The sequence below is a fragment of the Triturus cristatus genome, chromosome 10, assembly GCF_964204655.1.
Source record: "Triturus cristatus chromosome 10, aTriCri1.1, whole genome shotgun sequence".
NCBI classification, from domain to species: domain Eukaryota; kingdom Metazoa; phylum Chordata; class Amphibia; order Caudata; family Salamandridae; genus Triturus; species Triturus cristatus.
The window spans coordinates 1,036,173,597-1,036,188,881 of NC_140593.1; the positions used below are offsets into that span (position 1 = coordinate 1,036,173,597).

The 15,285-nt window shown below is 47.7% G+C and overlaps 1 protein-coding gene across 1 annotated transcript in view; it reads right to left on the reverse strand.

Moving 5' to 3' along the window:
- DNAH3 (dynein axonemal heavy chain 3) overlaps window positions 1-15,285 on the reverse strand; it is a 694,204-nt gene that overhangs the window by 452,268 nt on the left and 226,651 nt on the right. Inside the window, exon 14 of the mRNA XM_085629109.1 lies at window positions 7,497-7,681. Coding sequence (XP_085485235.1) covers window positions 7,497-7,681 — 185 coding nt within the window. The remainder of the gene's footprint in view (window positions 1-7,496; window positions 7,682-15,285) is intronic.

Here is a 15,285-nt window from a genome sequence, read left to right on the forward strand (position 1 = left end):
TGAGGTGAGGCGTGCTACGAGTCTGTTTGGAGCAGTCCAGGATGAATCTGGAACACGGTGTTCTGTATGGTCTTGAGTCATATTAAGAGTTGGGTGGGGATTCCAGCATAGGGGGCGTTGACATAGTCAAGGCTGCTGGTGATGAGGGCCTGCATGAAGGTGTTCCTGGAGTTGATTGGGATCCATCTGAAGATTCTACGAAGCATGCGGAGGGTATGGAAGCAAGAGGAGGCGACTTCATTGAATTGTTGTTTCACGGTCAGTTGGCTTTCGAGGATGATGCCGAGTTTGCATGCGTTATCTATTGGTGTGGGGTTGGGTCCTAGTTCTGCCAGCCACCAACTTGGAGGCCGTGGGCGTAATGAGAGTTTTCAACATAGAGGTTGATCTTTCGGCCCCCCTCAAACACAATGGTGGACCTGGGACCATGGGGCTATTCAAACCCACCTTTCCACCACAAACAATGCCCTTCCAGCCATATCCCCAATTTTACAACAACCAGCCTTTTTTAGGGCAGGGTCGTGGACACGCCAGAGGCAGACGGTGAGGCCAACAGGCCCAGGTGCATTGGAGCCCTCCCTCATCACCACCAGGCACGCGCAGCAAAACAAAAAAGAACCAACCAGGGACGAGCAAGGACTAAGTCTTGTGGTAAACCTCAGTGATCAGATCTTGACATCAGATGAGCATGCAGCCCTGAATAGAGGTCTAGGATTTGTACCTTCCATTGGAGGGGATACCTTCCAAACCCAATGTGAGCTTGCACATTTTTTCAGAAAAATCAGACTCCAATTTTTCTTCAAAAATAAGGATGCCACCAATGCGGCAATTGAACCTCTTAACACTGGGTTGAAGAATCGTTCGACTTTCAATTCCCCCGAGTCATCTTGTCCTAGTTCAAGTTCGAACATTAAAAAAAGCAGTCATAATTGACGTTAATGTTTTGAGTACCACCAAGAACTGGTTCTTTCACAATCTACCGGGCAATGAGCAAAAAGCTTTACAAACGTTGGCAACTGATCTGTCGATTATCATCAAGCCGGCAAATAAAGGTGGTGCCGATGTTGTAATGAACACCTCGACATAGCACGCAGAATGTTTGCGCCAACTCAGTGACACTCGCTTTTATCAGCCGCTGAGATCTGATCCTTCTCAGAGAATCAGCAATGAGATATCCAGCCTTGTGGATGAAGCAAAATTCGAAGCATGGATTACGAGCAACGAGGCAACCTATTTGATTACAACACACCTGGTGATGCTGTATTTTTATGTACTACCAAAGATACATAAATCACAAAGACCACCACCGGGCTGCCCCATTATTTCGGGCATCGGTTCCCTTCTTGAGGCTCTCTCCACATTTGTCGGTCATTTCTCACGACCTATGGTGAGTGAGATGCCAAGTTACCTGAAAAACACCACAGAGGTACTCAGGTTATTACCTGAGATTGAGTTTAATGCCAGCACTTACTATTTAGTCTCTTTTGATGTGGAGACTTTATATACGTGCATTCCACAAGACGAGACTCTGGATGCTATTAGACTCTTACTTGACCAACGAGATTTAGACTCCACCACACCTGTCCAATTTATCATGGAGTGTGCCAGATTGGCCATCAAAGATAATTTTTTCAAATTTGAAGATACTATCTACTTACAAACATCAGGGACCTCGATGGGTAGTGTTTCGCACCTAGTCTGGCCAATCTGTATGTCCATCTGTTCAAGCAAGACCATGTATTGAACACTATCAATCCTTTCCATGAAAAAACCATCATATGTAAAAGATATATTGATGATGTCCTTGTGGCGTGGAGAGGTGAAGCAGAAACCATCCTTGAATTTCAAACTTGGCTTAACTCTAGAAATACCTTCCTCCGCTTTACAGTGGACTTTAGTAAGAACAGTCTGCCATTTCTAGATCTACGTATTCTTGTGACTGACACTGGTCTACTTAGTGAATTTTATGGGAAACCTATGGCACGGAATTCCCTACTACTGTACAGTAGTCACCACCCCAAGTCACTTTGTGATAACCAGCCATATGGCCAATTTCTCCGTGTCAGACGGAATTGTTCCACTAAAGAGAAATTCACGGAACACGCAGAATTACTATCTCAACAGCTTAAAGAACATAGACATCCTAAAAAACTCATACACCAGCCTATGAAACGTGTCTCCAACAACAACAGAGAGGCACTTCTGGAGTTGCGAACAGCCAAGTCAAAAACATCAGACTGACCTGTGTTAGCACATTTAGTGCTTTGTCTAACAGGATCCAGAAAACAATAAACAAACAATGGTGGATTCTAAATATTGGCAATGAGAATATTCCTCCACCTCTTTTTGCATTCAAGAGGAGCTCTAATCTTTGAGACAGTTTGGTGCATACACGACCGAGGAAACAAATCACTACTCTTTCAACTCAAGAGATTCTGTGGACTCTGCCGCCAGTGCAAGGGCATTTTCCCTGCGGGTCATGTTCAGTCAGTCCACACACCAAACACACCAATACGATTGAAATTGGGATGGCGAGACCTTGGTAACAAGTCAGACACACAAACTGTAATAGTGATAAACTCATCTATCTAGTCACGTGTCCATGCCAACTCCAATATGTGGGCATGACCACCCGTAAGGTTAAACTCCGTATTTCAGAGCACAAAAGCACAATAAGGTGTAACAAGCAAGCAACTAAACTCACAAACCATTTCTTAGTCTTTAAACACACAGCTGATGAACTTCGCTGGACAGTGCTCGAGCAACCACACATTCCCTTACATGTAACAGATGTGTCCAAATTTTTATTCACCAGAGAACAGCGCTGGGTTTTCAAATTACAGAGTGATAAGAGGGGCCTCAACGATGAGATACCATGGACCCTACTATAGGCCATTGCAATGTATAAAGACTTCTATGGTACTCTGTATCTCTAACAGGCTACTTTTAATAGGCTATTTTAATAGGCTTCAATGTGCCCATTAAAACCCTGGGTTGTACGTTGACATGAACGATAACAATAACTAGACGTATCTTATTTAAGACCCATCTAGGTATACTTGGATAGTCCTTAGCTGTATGTCCTTGGCCATTACTGAGAACACACTGGATGGCTACTTAACTGAATATGCCTTTTTTATATTGGCTTACTCACTACATTTGTTGCTCTCATTAAATGAGACTTTACGAGAATTAAAGGAATGCATTCGATGGCCTACTGATACTGAATATGCCTTTTTCTGCACAGGTTCTGACATCGCTTTACATGTGACGCCATGTTACGCACTTTTGTCCATTTCATATCTTGCTCTTAATTAGTGCGATATCTCTAAATAGACTTGGGTTATGACTTTAGAAATCGACCGATGACAACACGTTTTCGCGGATTATGGGAGACATTTCTACCACACCTTCCATGATACCTTGTGACACTGACCAGGCCAACATCTTTGTTTTTTTTATTGATTTGTTTTTTGTCATTTAAAATATGGCATTTAACTAGTAAACATTTATAAAATACTTGGACTGTTGTTAGAAATTTACTGATAACAGCCGCGAATTCGTGGAATATGTGGAATATTCAAAATACATTCTCCATGATACTTTGTGCCCTTTGATCCAGGTTAATGTTTTTGTTATCATGTATAACTTTTTTAATGCAAGACTGAAACATTTACAAAACACCTGGGCTTTTGTATTGGACTTTCACTGACGATTAACAGGAACATTTGAACTATAATTCCCACAATATTCTGGAACTGCTAATAGACTCTTTTCTAATACGAGTCCAGATATGTCCCAATAGACTACTTTTCCCAGCAAAACTGTGGTTTCTCGAAGTCATCTTTAAGCGCCATTTCAAATGCGAGTCCATATATGTCCAAATACACTACCTTTCCCAGCAAGACTGTAGCCCTTCACATGGACCGCAGGGGTAAATCAAGTCTGTATAAATCAAGCCACCTCCACGTCTGACGTCACCACCAACTACGGCTTGGTGAAGCCCGAGGTACCGACGGAGAGGTGAGCTCAATGTACTGGTTTTCTTGCACGTAGCGATTTTCAAGTTATTTTCTAGTTTTTCACTCGCAGCCTTGTTAAAACCGCTGCCGAGTGTGTCTTTGGGTCAGAGTGATACTTGCATATTCATTGACTTGACCGCAGTAGGCTTTTACAACATTAGCCTCTGCAAGCGAAGTTCATCATTGTGTGCTAGCTCGTTTTGTGCCACACCAATTTATTTGTGATGGATAGCTGTCAGAAACTCACAAAAGGCAGTCGTCATTTCTCTTTATGTCTGTTCTTTATAGTGTTTATCAGCATAGTGGCATTATGTTTATCTGCAGAGTTTCACTGAAAATCAGAGAGAGACTTGTCGACATTTATTCAACACATCTACAGTGAGTGCTACTTTACATGGCCCTATGTAAACTTAAAAGTACATACTTTGATTTAGAGCTAGATGCTCGATAGTTTGTCCCATTTCAGGTTGACTTACTTTTTCAGGCCAATTTTGGAGCATCTAGTCTGATAAGTCAATCTTAACGGTACTTTCAGACTTAAAACCGATAATGAGTCTGATTTCTTTTAACCGTTTTTTCTTCTAGAGCGGTGCCTCACGTCCTGAGCTGTGGCCAGGTGAGGTTCCTTACTCGTACGATACAGGTAAGTTATAACAGGTTTTTATAAATGATCTCCAATGCTACATTTATAAATAGTTGAGATAACGAGTATTGTTTACTCGCTCTCTGTTACATGGATTACATATACGGTAGATTGATTAATCTTTTCTCTGTCCCCTTTCTCTACACAGGTTTGAACACTACACCATGTTCCTCGAGCTGAGACGATTGGTGTAATTGGTTGTATCTGTTTCTGTTATTCGGTTACAGCGATTTCTTTTTGACACTTTCTTCACTTTAATACGCAGTAGCTTAAACGTTTTAGGTCCTGAGGAAGGCTAGACACTTTACAAGTCATGATAGCTGAAACATGTAGACCTACCCTCTAACTAGATAGTTGCAGTTATTTTTTCAAAACTGCCCTAGCACTGTTTTTAATCCTGACACCATGAGATACATATTAAAACTTTTTTGTCCTGGTAGTTGGTTTTATTTCACACTCACCACTTTTTCACTTCAGCACTGCACCCATCACTTAGTAACTTACCTCAGCTCATAATGCGGTGGATTTTAGTATATCCTAGCAATAGTTTAAAACATCCCTGAGCTCCTCTCTCTCAGAGAAGGGGTTGTAGCCCTCGGCTGTACTAGGAGTTGCAGCCGGGAGGAGATACCAGATGATGAAGCATGTCACCTTGGTGAGTGATGAGATTACGTCCTTCAATTAGGACTCCCCTGTGTCAGAGTAGGTACTATCCACTTGTGTATAAGACGACCTAGGGTGCTGTGTAACACATTAGACCCATAGATAATTTAGTGTGTTTTCACCAGTTGTTGTCCCATGCAAAAGTGTTATTCCAGCAGATCAGAACTTCTGTTTTGTTGGAGTAGAGTTTGAGGCAGCTATCTTTGATCCATTTGGCTAGGTCGGCCATGGCGTTGCGGAAGTTGGTTTTGGCTTTGGTAGGGTCCTCGGAGAGTGAGAGGATGAGTTGAGTGTCGTTGGCGTAGGAGATTATGTTGAGGCTATGGGATCTGACGATGTCTGCGAGGGGGGGTCATATAGATGTTGAATAGGGTGGGGCGCCACATGTGATGCTCTATGTGGATCCAGAGAAGAAAGAAGTGATCCACTTGAGGGTGTTTTGTTGTATTTCGGCATTGTGGAGTCTGTCGATGAGTGTGCATTGGGAGACTGTGTCAACTGCAGCTAAGGGGTTGAGGAGACATTAGGGCTGCTGTGACGTCTGTGGCAGCAATTAGTGCAGTCTCAGTGCTGTGGTTGGCGCATAATCCTGATTGTGAGCTGTCAAGTAGGTGGTTGAGTTCCAGGTTTTTAGTGAGCTGCTGGTTGATTACTTTCTCGAGGCTTTTGGATGGATAGGGGAGCAGGGAGATCAGTCAGTAACATTTGAGGTCGCTGGGGTCAGCCAAGGGCTTCTTTAGATGGTGTCTGACCTTTGCCTGTTTCCATGCGTCTAGAAAGGTGGCTGTGGAGATGGCGGTGTTGAGGATGCTGGTGAGCTCCATGCTGATTGAGTTGGCTTCAAGGTTGAAGAGATGGTGGGGGCAGGGGTCGGTGGGCGGCCCGGGGTGGATGAACATCATGATGGTTAAAATGGTCTGCGTGGTGAGTGGAGACCAAGTGGTGGGTTCGGACAGTGTTTGCTGGTTGCTTAAGGCCAGGGATGGTGGGTTGGGGGTCAAAGTTGTTGTAGATAGTGGCTATTTTGCTGGGGAAGTAGCCTGAGAGGGTGTTGCAGGGTTCTTTGGAGGGGTGGATGGAGTTCTCTGTGACTAACGTGTTGGCAAATTCCTTGACAATTTTGAATAGTTCTTTCATGTGGTTGGCTATGATGTCGATGCGGTTGGTGATGACTGCTCTCTTGGCTTCCTTGATGCGCCGGTGTTAGTCGCCGAGGGCTGTTTTTTGGGTGGCTCTGTAGGAGGCGTCCTTGGAGTTGTGCCATCATTTCTCGAGTTGGTACCAGTTGCGCTTGGTTGTCCTAAGCTCTGGGGTGCACCAGCTGGCATGTTTTGGGGCTTTGTTGGGTTTAGCTGGTTTCATGGGGGGGACTCTGTCAGCGCATGTGTTGATCCAAGCAGCAAAGTTCTGAATGGCCTACCGAGATCTGCTGAGGTTTCAGGTTGTGTGGTGCTGATGGCCTGAGTCCATTGAGTCTCAGTAACTTTGCCCCAACTGCGGTGGTTGGTGTTGTGGTGTTTGGCGGTGGTATGCTGAGCTCTGACGGAGATAGTAAAGTGGACAATGGCGTGGTCGATCCTGGTGGGTTCTGTAACATGGGTGAATTTGATTCTGTCACTGGAGGTAAAAATGGCATAGAGTGTGTGTTCGTCCTTGTGCGTGAGTTCAGTGACTAGTTGGCTGAGACCGATGTTGATGAGGTTTTCGAGGAGGGAATTCCAGGAAGACATCTTTGTGTTGAAGCCCATCAATGTCAATTCACCGAAATTCCCAGAATAGCAGAAGTGAAGTCATGCATCTTTTTAACTAAAATTGAATAACAGGTTTGGCCTTTTTCCCACCGTTCACCCCTCAACTGCCTCGTATGTGATGATGAGGAGCTATGTGCAGGGCAATGCGCATAAACTACAGAAAATTAATGAAGACCTAAGAACTCTGTTGACTTTATCTTCATACTGCTGCCATTGTAAACCCTGGTACCAGGGCACGAACCCTGGCACCAGGGCATGGGACACATGGGTTGCCAAAGGGCAAAGCCAGGAGAAGCAGTGGTTTCCCCTTGTTAAACTATATTGACAACCTTGACAATACATTCTTAATGCACTTAATTTAACTGGGAAGTATTCTTCTATTTGACCTTTCATAATACACTTGCCAGGTTCACTTACAATGCAGGTTTGCGTAGTCCATCAGAAATAGCAGCCGGTTTGCTGCTTCCGATATTTCATCCTTCAGCCTGTAAACTGTGACGTCGCTGGCTTTTATCAGGAATTCAGTCAGCGCCACCAGTTCTTGGGTGTTGGCAGGTACTTCGATGGCTCTGGCTGCAATAGTGCCATATTTATTGCCAATGCTGGAATAAAGGAAATGTTTAGAGATTTTACATTATATTTATGCATAAGAAATTGTAAGAGACCATTTGCAGAACATACTTTTCCATCTTTCTTTTACAAATGAGAAGACAGTTTGATCTGAAGACATTAGAATAAACTGGAAAGGGATTTTCTGGAAATATAAATCATATGAATGTGGTGATGGCCAGAGAAGAAGGTGGCAACAGCACGAGAACAACAAAGTACATTATAGAACACAATTTTCATCACTGTTACAACTCAACATTGTTGTCATGTATGCAACTCTAGAGCTCGCTCCAGCCACCCCTGTGGCTACTACTGCTGTAGGGCTGCTCCTCTCTATACTCTATCCAAAGTGGAAATCAAAGGTTGCTCTGGCAAAAATGTTCAAACCAGCACCCTACTGCAGAAGACCACAACAAGAATTATCCATGGTGCATTGGTTGGGTCATGGCAGCCCATCATTCTCTGAAAGCAGCCCCCTTAGTCTGCAGCCCACTGGGATAATACCAGAGTGGCAGAATGGTCAGGCCAGCTCTTGTGGAGATTCAAAGGTGCAGAATATGTGGTGAGACTGAGGAGACTGGGCAATAGCACGAGGAAGGTAGAAAAGGCTTTTGCAAGGAGTTGGAAGGGGGGTCTGTGGGCTTGCACACCATCAAGAGCTCTAACAAGAAAAAGCAATAATGACATCCATTCTCTGGTAAAACTCCACCATGTCATGGACATTATTTTTTTGATTTCCAAGAAAAAACTCCCACATTGAACATGGCACCCACACAGCAAAGCTTCAGAAGAGCAACAGTAGTGCAGGATCCTCTGAAGGCACTGAGATCTCTATAGACCTGGTGGAGATCTCTAAATATGGAGGTGGGGGCTGTAGTCTGCCAGGTCATGGTTGTACAACCTTCGGCTGACCTGGTGGTGGGGAGTACAGCAAGTCCTCAGTCATTTGTTAAAGACTCTCACACGGTTGTAGTGGGTACCTCAATTATATCCAAGTTATTTATGTATTTATTTAAAGTTTTGTATAGCGCGAAAATGACCCAGGTGGGTATCAGAGCGCTTACATAGGTTTAGGTAGTGAGAGAGACAAGTAGGGCAATATACATCCAGAGCAAATCAGATAAAAAACAGTCAATTATAGGCAGTACGAGCCTAGCATCAAGATCAGCGCATTGTTTGTTAGAGGAGTTTGTTCAGTAGTAGAGATTTGACTTCCTTTTTGATGGCAAGGGTAGAAGGAATCAGTCTTGTTTCCACTGGAAGGGAGTTCCAGATTCTCGGGCGATGCCAGGGAATGAGCGATTGTAGGTTTTAAGCTTATTAAATGTCTTGGGCTTGAGCAGCAAAGTGCCTGAGATCCTTGTGGACCTGGAGCCACCTGATAGCTAAAGCTTGTGAGTCAGGTAGAGTGGGGTGTTGAAGTGTAGTGCTCTATGGGTCATACATGCAATCTTTAATTGCATCCTAGCTTCAAAGGGAAGCCAGTCGAGCGATTTCAAGTCCACTGAAATGTGATTGGTCTTTTTAGAGCCCGTGATGAGTCAAGTGGCAGCATTAAGAGAGGCTCTAATAGGAGCTAGACTGAATTTCGGCAGGCCGCAAAGAGTGGCACTGCCGTATTCTAGCCTGGAGATGACCAGTGCTTGTACCGCGACTTTAAAGTCATCATGTGGAAGGAATGGTTGGAGTTGTCTTAGGATGCAGAGTTGAAAGCTCGCTCCTTTGGTCGATGATCTGATGTGCCCGTGCATGTTTAGGTTTTTGTCTAGCACAACTCCCAGAGATTTAGTAGAGTCAACAATGTGAGGAGTGCAGTTGAGGGTGGTTAGGTTACAAAGAGATTGCAGCACAGTGGGGGATTGTCTAGCGGGTGCAATGAGGAGGAATTCCGTCTTGAGGGCGTTTAATTTAAGTTGGTTGGAAGTAAGCCAGTTGAGGGTTTTGAGAAGGGTTCCATTGAGCGATATGATGTCCTCGGGGGAGGAGATTGTCATGTAAAGTTGGGTGTCATCAGCATACATGTGATATTGGATGTTGGAGGTTTTAAGAATTACAGTCAGAGGTTCAAGGAAGAGGTTGAAGAGGGTGGGGGAGAGTGAGGATCCTTGGGGGACACCAAGTGTGCAGGGACTCGGGTTGGAGAGAGATTGGTTGGATTTGACTCTTTGGGTTCTGTTGTCGAGGAAAGATGCGAATCATTCAAGGACCGTGCCTGAGAGTCCCATTCTGCGTTCCAGTAGGAAAAGAAGATTGTCGTGTTTGACAGTGTCAAAAGGTGATGAGAGATTGAGCAGAATTAAAAGGTAGGTGTTAGACCTGTCAGCCCTTTGGGTGGTCCCTCCTCATCCTTATTTATTTTGTCCCACTTTTGCCTCAAACCCTGTTTGAATTTTTCCTTTTTGGGAACCACCAGACTTTTTAGTGTTGCTGCAGATTCAGGGAGCCATTTTAGCTACCCCTGAAACTTCTGTCTGAGGGCCTGAAGCACAAAATGGTGGCCACCTGTGACATCACCAGCATCCACTGGAACCTACCAGCACCTTCCAGAACATTCCAGAACCCTGTGACAGTTGGAGGCGGTTTGGAATGTTGGGGAGTTAAGACAGAGTGTTGGCAGTTGGAGCTGGCAGTTGGCACCTGACTGGTGAAGAGAGAGCAGCACAACAGTGAAGGAGGAAGGAGTGAAGCAGCAGGGGTGGAAACTTGTGCCTGGAGTGGGGTCCATAAACCCACCCTTGATACTTGTCCCTACTGATGGATCCCAGCCTGTAGCCCTGTGTGGGAAGAAGCCAGAAAAACTCATCCTAAGGACCTGGACAGCAGGAACAGGCCTTAGAAGCAGAAAGCAGCAAGATCCTGACCTGGAAACTGGTTTCCCTGGAGTCCGGCGTCGAGTAGCCTGAGACCTGGAGCCCGAGGTGGAGAAGCGGCGCTGACTGAAGTAGCAGACGTCGTACCCGGAGCCGCCTGAGGTCGTGAGAGGGCGCCGACGGAGGTCGTGAGGAATACCAGAGGTCGAGGAGGAAGTGAACCGAGGTCGAGTGAGCGGCGTCATCGGAGGAGTGAAGTCCGCCCTCCGGAGTCGTCGGGGACCGAGGTAGAGGAGCACCGGAGGTCGGGAGTGAGGATCGCACTCCGGAGTCGCCCGGAACCTGAGAGGAGGAGCACCGGAGGTCGGGGGTGAGGATCGCACCCCGGAGTCGCCGGAAGTCGACATCGAGGCCAGGCCGGCCGACGTCATCGGAGCCGAGAGCGCCATCGGACCGGAGCCGCCCGAAGTCGACATCGAGTAGAGACTGCCCGACGCCGTCGAATCGGAGGTCGAGATCGAACCGAGGCCGCCGACATCGGACCGGAACCGCCTACCGGCGTCGTCAAAGAACTGACATTGTGCCGAGGCCGCCGAGACCGAACCGGAACCGCCTCACGGCGTCGACACGACTCCAGCGGCGTCGGAACATCAGAAAAAGGGCAGTAAGTGGAGTAGAGGGCGCCTAAGGCCCTGTGGAGACCTGAGAGACTGCTCTAAGGGGCTAGGGAGGTGCTGGAACCAACCTGACTGTGCCAGGGGTGAATGGGGACTAACCTAGAGAGGTTGTGTGGAGAGAGAAAGCCAGGGCACTGGTATTCCCCCCTTTGATCTACCTCAGTTTAGGCCTCAGCCTTGTCCCAGCCAGGGAGTAGCCCCCCTCAAGCCTTCCACAACCCTACAAGCTGTGCCTGGGCCAAATCAGCCCTTAGGAGTTGAAAAGTCATCTGATTACATGAGTGTTGCTGTATACTTTTAATTATTTATTGGGGGCACTGTATTTATTGAGTTTTTACCTATTTATTGCTTCACTATATTTATAGGTCCACAGGACTTGATGGTGTACAATATTTATTGGTACAGTATTTATTGCCTCAAAATATTTAATTGCCTGTATTACCTGCACTGATATTTATGTCCCTTGTATTTATGATCACCCCTATTTATTGAATCTTCAGATAATATTTATTTGACCTGCACTATTTAAAATTTGTATATTGTGATTGACTTATTTATTTTCCCAATCAGCAACTAAGAGAAAAAGATAAAGAAAGATATTTTCATAATTTTTACGGTGTAGAGTCGTTTTTGGAACGGATGCACGCATGGTTATTGTATGGGTATATTGTATGCTTAGCACTGTGCCTGTTTCCTGACCACTCGAGCCAAGCTACCACAGTGTGTTCGAGGAGTCCACCACCACCCTGCGGAGTGGGAGTGGGCTGTTTCCAACATAAATTGGTGTTCAGTGGTGGGATTGAGCTGTGCCTACGTATACTCAACAATAACTGTGGGTAGTCCATAGGCCTACACCGGGAGTTTTCTCAAGAGCGGCCTTCCTAATTGTGGGTTTTTGTTTTTTCCAAATTTACTCTGGTGGTGGGAGGAGGTATTATTAAAGGTACCCCCCTGCATAGTTACTGCACAAAAACCTGTCCTCTAACCTGAGTGGGCAAGATGGAGTTTGTACTAGAAAATCTAGAAACGTACACTGTGGCCCAACTCAGGGAGTTTTGCCAGCGGGAGGGGGTGTACTGTCCCCCAGGAGCAAAGAAGGGTGCACTCCAAACCAGCTTAAGGGCTTGGGGGGAGGCACGCAGGGAAAGCAAGGCTGAGGAGGAAGACAGGGATGGAGAGCCTGACCCCGAGGGGGCTGAGATGTACCAACCTGAGGTGGGGAACCTGTCAGCAGGGCCCAGAACCATTTCTAGGAAGGGCAGCAGTGCCTCTAGCGGTGGCTTGTCTGAAGTGGAGCTAACAGACCGGAGGGAGAAAAGACAGCTCACATGGGACTTAGCAAGGCTGGAAAAGGAGAAGGAGGAGCAGAGGATGGCCCATGAATTACGACTGAAAGAAATAGATCTTCAGATCTTGAGAATCGGGGCACAACCTGTTCCAAATGGTGGCAGCCAGACCCAAGAGATCACCAGGGAATCTAAACCATACCTGCCAAAGGACATAGTAGCTAGCTATGGAGTGGGCGACGACATCGCCAAGTGGCTAGCGGCCTATGAGGTCTCGTTGAGGGCCCATGGGGTTCCAGCGAAGTACTGGGGAGGGGGATTGTACAAGTACATGCCTCCAGCTGGTAGGGATGCTTTATTGGCCCTCGAGGAGGATGAGCAGACCCACTACCCCACCATGAAACTGGCGCTCATCAGAAAGTTTGGACTAACACCTGAAAAGTACAGACAGAAGTTCAGGGGTAGTCACAAACTGGGCACGCAGAATTGGGTGGACTTCCTGGACTATGCGAAGAAGGCAATGGAAGGTTGGATTCAGGGCAGTGAAGTGAGGAACTACGAGGAGTTGTTTGACCTAGTACTGAAGGAACACCTGCTCGAGAAATGTTTCCCTGAACTGCGGCAACACCTGGTGGATAGCAAGCTGACCAGTCCCCGGAAGCTTGCTGAGGAGGCGGACATTTGGGCTAGTACCCGGGTGTCCACAAGGGGGACTGGAGGGGATACTCAAAAGGCCGGACAGGGCGCCCTCCAGAAGAAAGAGGGAGGGGAAAAGAAAAAGGAGTTCTCCAAAGGCCCCCAAAATAACTTCCAAGGGAAGGGAACAGGATTCACCCCTAAGGCTAACCCGCCCAGAAACCCTAATCCTGGCCAGAGTCAGCAGCCAAGGGTTGTCCATTGCTATGAGTGCGGTGGCGTTGGACACTATAAAGGAGATCCGAAGTGCCTGAAAGGACCACCCCCTCCCACTGGAGGAAAGACCCCCGGAGTAGCTAGTGTAGTGCTCGGGGAGGAGATGCCCTTAACTAAGGGAAGGGAGTGGGCGGGTGTCACTTTAGTGTCCCTGGGAGAACGGGAGATGGTTCCTAAGATCCAGGTGCCCGCAAATACCGCAAAGTATGGGCAGTGGGTCACCATCAACGGCCAAAGAGGGGAGGCTCTGAGAGACACAGGAGCCAGTATGACTATGGTGCGTAGTCAACTGGTGTCTCCAGAGCAGGTAATTCCCGATGTACTCCACCCAGCCGCGATGGCTGACGGCAGAACAGGTCACTATCCCGTGGCCGAGGTTCCCTTTGAATGGGGGGGGGTTGCAGGTTCACTTCGAGTTGCCGTAAGCCCTGCCGTGCCAGTCGATTGTCTGCTGGGGAATGATATGGAGCACAACGCTTGGAAGGAGGTGGAATACCGGACTCACACCGAGATGCTGGGTACACCTGACTGGGCCTGTGTTAGCACAAGGTCCGCGACTACCCGAAGAGGGAGTTCATTTCGGCTGGAGCCTGGAACAAAGGCCCAGCCAGCTGCCAGTCAAGGGAAGAACCGAGGACAGGAGGAGCCTGCCTCGGCGTCCCCACCCCGTAGGACGGATAGGCCACCGGAGGTGGTGGACCAGGAGTCTACGGTGGGGGACGTTACCAACCTGGAGGACCTACCCATCCCGGCCGAGTGGCACGTGGAGGGAGGCCCGTCCAGGGAGGAATTCTGCCAGGGCCAGAGGGAGTGCCCTACCCTTGAGGGGCTGAGGCGACAGGCCGAAGCCCAGGCAGCAGGGAACGCTGAAGGGAACTACAGTGTTTACTGGGAGGATGGCCTCCTCTACAGTGAACCCAAGGCACCCCTACACGGATCGTCACGAGCCTTGGTAGTCCCTCAACGTTATCGAGCCTTCCTTCTGGAGTTGGCTCACGAGATACCATTGGCAGGACACCTGGGGCAAGACAAGACCTTCGCCCGTCTTGTCCCACACTTTTATTGGCCTCAGATGAAAGTGTCGTCCGATACCTACTGCCGGACATGTGTGTCTTGCCAAGCCAGTGGGAAAACAGGGGTGAAGCTGAAAGCTCCCCTGGAACCACTTCCTGTCGTTAGCACCCCCTTTGAAAGGGTGGGCATCGACATTGTGGGTCCGTTAGATCCGCCAACATCAGCTGGTCACAGGTTTATCCTGGTCCTGGTGGATCATGCCACACGGTACCCAGAGGCAATACCTCTGAGGACCATAACAGCACCTGTTGTGGCAAGGGCCCTGATGGGAATCTTTACCCGAGTGGGTTTTCCCAAGGAAGTTGTGTCCGACAGGGGGACCAACTTCATGTCAGCGTATATGCGGGCGATGTGGAAGGAGTGTGGAGTGACCTACCGGTTCACAACTCCTTACCACCCCCAGACCAATGGTCTGGTGGAGAGGTTTAATAAAACCTTGAAGGGCATGATCAGAAGTCTGCCTGAAAGCCTGCGGAGGAAATGGGACGTCCTCCTACCCTGTTTACTTTTTTCTTACAGGGAAGTGCCACAGAAGGGAGTGGGCTTCAGCCCCTTCGAGCTTCTGTATGGGCACCCTGTACGTGGACCTCTTAACCTGGTGAGAGACGGATGGGAAAGAACTCCCAGAAAGCTCCCCCAGGATGTGGTGAGCTACATGCTGGCCTTCCGGAGCCAAATGGCTAAGTTGTGGAAGCAAGCTTCTGACAACTTGGAAGCCAGCCAAGCAGTAATGAAGGCGTGGTATGACCACAATGCTCACCCGGTGGAGTTGGAGCCTGGCCAGAAGGTGTGGGTGATCGAACCGGGAGAGCTTAGCGCCCTCCAGGATCGCTGGTCA